This window comes from Pipistrellus hanaki, assembly GCF_964339955.1.
Source record: "Pipistrellus hanaki genome assembly, chromosome: 10".
Lineage (NCBI taxonomy): Eukaryota > Metazoa > Chordata > Mammalia > Chiroptera > Vespertilionidae > Pipistrellus > Pipistrellus hanaki.
This window is the reverse complement of record NC_140512.1, coordinates 16,706,062-16,712,061: the sequence shown is the minus strand read 5'-3', so window position 1 is coordinate 16,712,061 and position 6,000 is coordinate 16,706,062. Positions and strand designations below refer to the sequence as shown.

The 6,000-nt window shown below is 39.5% G+C and overlaps 1 protein-coding gene across 2 annotated transcripts in view; it reads right to left on the bottom strand.

Annotated features, from left to right (window-relative positions):
* Positions 1–2,779: 2,779 nt before the first annotated feature.
* Positions 2,780–6,000, bottom strand: part of PUS7 (pseudouridine synthase 7) — a 39,281-nt gene continuing 36,060 nt past the window's right edge. For both annotated transcript variants that reach the window (XM_084897828.1, XM_084897829.1), the window contains 2 exons: positions 5,409–5,500; positions 2,780–4,129 (listed from right to left, as the gene is read on the bottom strand). In XM_084897828.1, coding sequence (XP_084753954.1) covers positions 3,993–4,129; positions 5,409–5,500 — 229 coding nt within the window. In that variant the 3' untranslated portion in view covers positions 2,780–3,992. The remainder of the gene's footprint in view (positions 4,130–5,408; positions 5,501–6,000) is intronic.

The window sequence follows — 6,000 nt, the reverse complement described above, 5'->3', positions numbered from 1 at the left end:
ACCCATATCCAGCCCAGTCTAATTTTCCTTGCTTACCCAAGAGGGGGAAAAAAAAATGCTGAGAAACTGTGTGAAAGTCACAGCCAGGGACACAGGCCCCCTGAAAGACAGATCTAACCATAGGATTATAGAACATCCCCCCTCCCCCCCAATCCCTTACCACAGTGTGATAACAGTGAGTTACAGCTAAAGGAGAAGCAAGATGCAGATTCGATTGAAGGAGTTTTTAGGGAATCATGAAGACAGGAGAGACAAAAAGGGAATCAAAGCCTGACACCTACAGCTACAGCAACCATGAAGCACAGACCAACTCCTGGCCAGATTCACATAAAACCCGTACCGAACACCTACTTATCTCAGTTCCTTTATCTCAGTGTTTCTCAACCTTTTTTGGGCAAAGGCACACTTGTTTCATGAAAAAAATCACGAGGCACACCACCATTAGAAAATGCTAAAAAATTTAACTCTGTGCCTACATTGACTATATATAAAGTAATTCTCTTGAATAGGAATCAAATAAACACAAAGAAAGTATTTTATAATTACTTTATTATGAAATATTAAGTAAACAAAATAGTGAAAAATTATAAAATTCTTGTCTTGTCTGCACCTACGGCACACCAGGCAACATCTCGCGGCACACTAGTGTGCCGCGGAACAGCGGTTGAAAAACGCTGCTTTATCTGATACATGATGCCTGGCTTTCAACAAAAATTTACAAGACATTCTAAGCTTTACAGTAAAAAAAAAAGGATGAAGAGGCAAAGCAAGCATCAAAACCAGATTCAGATATGGCACAGATCTGGAATTTAAAATAACTATGATTACTGTCAAAGGCTCTAATGGACAAAGTAGATAACATGTAGATGGGTAACGGAAGCAGAGAGATGAAAACACTAAGAAAGAATAAATAAGAAATGCGAGAAATAAAACACAAACATTGTAATAGAAATGAAGACTGCCTTTGTTGGGATCATTAATAAACTAGACACAATCAAAAAAAGAACCCGTGATTTGGAGATGTCAATAGAAATTTCTGTGGACGAAAGGGGCCACGTGCTGGCCTGACCAGCTCAGGGGAGGCCTGCGTGGCGGTCTTGCAAACTCAGAGACCTACAGCAACCACAAAGGATGGTCTGGAATTAAACTTTAACTAAAGGCAGTTGTGGTGGGTAGTTGGTATCGTCAATGACAAGGTCAACCTTTATCATAACTGAGCCTGTCTTTTTGCATCTATGACAACATACTTGTAACTTCCCTTTTTCTGGAGGCCCTAGGGCACAACCAAGTGTGGTAGGCGCCAGGAGAGATACCACAAAGTCCTTCTTTATCATGTTAATTGTTCCTGCACCCACCTAAGTATGTGTCCATCATTTCACTTTTTATCTAATCCCAGGGGTCTCCCGCCACACCTCCGGCCCCCCCCCCCCCCCCCTCCCCTGCTTTATCTAACCTCCTTACTCTATCACCAATAAATCACATGTAACTCACCTAAGTCCCTCCTTTGATTGCAATGTATAAATACAAATGTAACACGCAATTCTCCTGAGTATTATTTAATCTAGTGAGATTCTGCTTCCCGGCAATTGTGGACAGTTTGGCTCAAATAAACTCACAACAAATTCTTCAAAGGTTTGAACGTTTCTTACCTTGACATACATAAGCACAGCAAGGATGAAGGGTCTGGTACAGATGGTCACTAGGGTGGAAAAGTTAAGGTGGTGATTTATCCAAGTTGACCAAGTTCCTAGAGTTAGGTGGTAGGTCCCCAAGTCTCAAAATGGTTCTAAGAATCCACCTTTAATCATTGTTTTCCAACTGGTGGTTAAGAAGAGACACACACAAACTGGAAGTTGGCTAATACAACCAAGAAAGCGAACTCACCTGGTAGGGCCATAAGTATTTCCCAGATGAAGGAAACATACCTTCAGTCTATTTTTTTTTTTTTTTGGGGGGGGGGCAATATAAATGCAGAAATACTAAATGCAGTTGCAATAGGCAGAGTTAGATTCCCTTAATAAATACTCTTTTACTAATTAATATGATAAAGGGGAATAACTAACTTGATAGTACTAAAAACTACAAACAGACCAATAGACATTTAATACATTTGGTCTTAGAAACTAACCAGTTACAAAAGTAATGTACCATATAAACATATTTTTATTGATTTCAGAGAGGAAGGAAGAGGGAGAGAAATAACGATGATGTCAAAGAATCATTGATTGGCTGCCTCATGCACGGCCCCCCACAGGGGACCAAGCCTGTAACCCGGGCATATGCCCTTAACTAGAATTGAACCCGGACCCTTCAGTCTGCAGGTCAATGCTCTATCCACTGATCCAAACCAGCTAAGGCAGTAATGTACCATATTTTAAATCCCTTTTTAATTTCTGCAGTGTGACAGAGGTCATTAAAATATAACTGAAAAAGTTCTCAATCTCATTTCCACTGCCAGATTTGGGACAAATGTCATTCACCACCCCCCCTCCCCCCCCAATTCTGTGATATTCCTGATAAGAGTTGCTTTTCATCCCTTTCTTTTCCACTCCACAAAGCAGAGTGGAAGGCAAGTGAATGGTGCTACTATATGACCTTGAATCCAGTCTTCTCTACAACTTGAGATTCTGTATTATTTTCATGATACCCACACCCCATCATAACACAGCTTTATGTCAGCACTATTTCTGAGGATCCTTCATTAGTTCCTTGTCTTCAGTCAGAGCCAAGATTCTCATTTGCACTCAATTTCAGATATTATTAATATAACCAGTAGAAAGGAGTTTTAAAAATATTTATTATATTTGGTTCTAGAAATTATAGAAAATAAAAACTGATACAATTATGTCACACATCCTTAGAAAGCATATTTATCTTTTCACACCAGACAAGAGTTTTATGCGATGCCAGAAATGGAAATACCTAGGCAGTCAGTGACAAAGGTTAATGCTGCTGAGAGGAGCCCTTGTGAATTTTTAAAGTTTTCTTCTCTGCTGTCATTTATTTTTGGGCAAATACTAGTCCAGCGGAAAGAGTTCTGAACATAAAAGGCACCTAGAGTAAAAATTAGACCTTGACTAATAAAAATAGGGCACATGTTTACATTAAGAAAAAAGGTCCTATGAATGCAACTCTTCTGAAAGACAGTGATAATATAAATGCAAAAGCCATTGTAACTAAAAACAATTACCTGAACCTAATACATAAGCTAGATAATGGCAATCACTTTTGTGTTCATAAATCCAAAGATGCTTCATCATCATTTAAATAAGCATGAGTACTATGTTTATTTTCATAGGGCAGAGGGTGTTGTAATTGTTTACCCATCAAGATTTGTTTGGTTGCATTTTCTCTTAAAAATGCATTATTGTGTACTCATTTCTGAGATGTTAAAAATTCCCATTGTCCAAAAAATGTAGCAAAACCTGCCCTGGCCAGTGTGGCTCAGTTGTTTGGAGTGTTGTCCAGTGCACCAAAAGGTCATGGGTTCCATTTCCGGTCTGGGCACATACCCAGGTTTTGGGTTTGATCCCTGGTCGAGGTGAACATGGGAAGGCAGCCAATTGATGTTTCTCTCTCTCATTGATGATGTTTTTCTCTCTGTCTTCCTTCCACTCTCTATAAAATCATTAAAATACATCATTTGGGTGATGATTAAAAAAAAAAAAAAAAAAAAAAAAAAAAGGAGCAAAAGCTACTTTAAACTGAAGTCCTTTTTAATTATTATAAAGCCAGCGAAGCCAGTATATTTTACTATGACTTAAGCACCTGAAATACACTGTAACCCATTTATATTCTCTAAACTAGACTAAGGATCCTCAGGATTTGTATATGTGTATAAATATTGCAAATTAAGCTAATAAAAACTTGAAAAAATACAAATAATCTTTTGCTACAAAGATCCAAAATCCACTATCAGTCTGCACTAAGAGAAAGATGAACAGGAGGCCAGCAAACACTTGTCTGCATTTTCTGATCTGGGGACGAAGGGCTCAGCGGAGCCAGGCGGTGTTCAGCTGGGTCTGGTTCTTGATGCTCGTGTCCATTTTTAGCACTTCACGAATGGCCATGGTAGCGTAGGTGGAAGGAGGAAGAGAAAAATCCATCTTCAGAGCTCTGTATTTGCCTTCTGCCAGGCAAGAAAGAAGAGAACACTCAGAAAAGCGAGGCAGTTGCAGACTTACTGGGGCAAGTCATATAATCTCTACACAAATGAAAGTATTGTGCTCTTGTCCCCAGGGTTCCATTCCCAGGGGGCCTCAGAGAACGAGCCTCAGAAGTAAAAGATCTGTGAGTGTCTGACCCAGTTGACTCTCTCCGTGTATTCTACCTAGGACTGTCATAAAAAGGGCAAATGACAGAATAGCACAGGAGAGAAATGCATGTAAAATAAATTTTAAAAAAAGCCAATAAAACAATCAGAGCACAGGGTGAAGACAGACAAAGCAATGGCAACCAGAATCTGACAATGACAATGTAAATTTAATGTTTTAGATATTCTTCCTAGATTTTTGCTCACCTTTGCTAACCCTCTCTGGGGGTATAGAGGAAATATTCAATCACCTAAAACGAAAACCTTCTATAACTGTCATACATTTTCAGTGGGATTTACTGTTTTAATCACTGACTTCTAGCTATAATCATGAAACTGATAAAACACAAAATAGAAATTACAGAGTGAATGGGAAGTGGTGGTATTATAAGAGCTTTTTTTGTGGAACGAACCAGAGCAACAGAGGCCAGGCCCGGAGCAGCCAGGCCCGGAACAGCTCGCTCCTCGCCTGCCCCTGCCCCACGGCTGCCTCTCAGACATGGCTGGAAACTTTTGTGGGAACTTGAGGGTCTGCTGAATCAAGTGATGAAGGCTTAGATCTTGGATGTGTTGAGTTAGTATAGGGCTGTGGTGTGCCTTGGGTGGGGCCTGGATGAGGCTGATTGACCTATTTGGAAATGTCTTTTGTGTGAAATGTATCATTGGGCATGTGGAGGTATTATTGATATGAGAAAATGCTAAGTAACTGATTTACTATCTGAAAAGGGATTTACTATCGGGGAAAGGGAGGGAGGAAGAGATTGAACATAAACTGCACCTATGGATGAGGACAGTGGGGGATAGGGAGGGGGCGGAGGGTGGGTGGGAACCTGGTGGAGGGGGGAAGAAATGAGGAACCTTTGTAATAATATGAACAATAAAGATTGATTTAAAAAAAAAAAATTGTATGAGAAATACAGGGTGTGTCCCCCCAAAATGTAAAGCACAAATAGTTAACAGCTCAATTTTGAAAATGAAATTTATTTTCAATTATAATCACTGCCTTTCTCATTATTCAAACGGTGTATGGTATATATTTTTTGGCGACACCCTATATTTCGAAGTTGACACAGACCTGATGGTTAAGTAAACTTACCAGAAGCAAAAACTGGTGGTGGTTTCCCTTCTAGATTGTCCACATCTGTGTTGAAGAGTGGAATTTTAGGGTCATCGTATGCGACAACTTCCCTTTAAAACATGAATAAAAAAGGATCAACGTGAACTTCCATAAAAGGTACCAAGTCATTCAACACCATTTGTTTAGTAAGGAAAACACAGGTCTATTATAGACAATAGTGGAACTATTTAATAACAGAACCGGGCTAGATTTTATGCATAATAATACTACTTTTATATTATTATATAGTAAGGTAACAGATGATGCCAGCCTATGGAAAAGAAAATGTTTACCCAGAATGAAAAATCTTTAATAGGGAAGAAGTTCATTCTCTGAACAGTTTTCAATAATTTATTGTCAATAAGATATAAATTAAGCCCAAACCGGTTTGGCTCAGTGAATAGAGCATCGGCCTGCGGAATGAAGGGTCCCTGGTTCGATTCTGGTCAAGGGCATGTACCTTGGTTGCAGGCACATCCCCGGTAGGGGGTGTGCAAGAGGCAGCTGATTGATGATTCTCTCTCATCGATGTTTCTAACTCTCTATCCCTCTCTCTTCCTCTCTGTGAAAA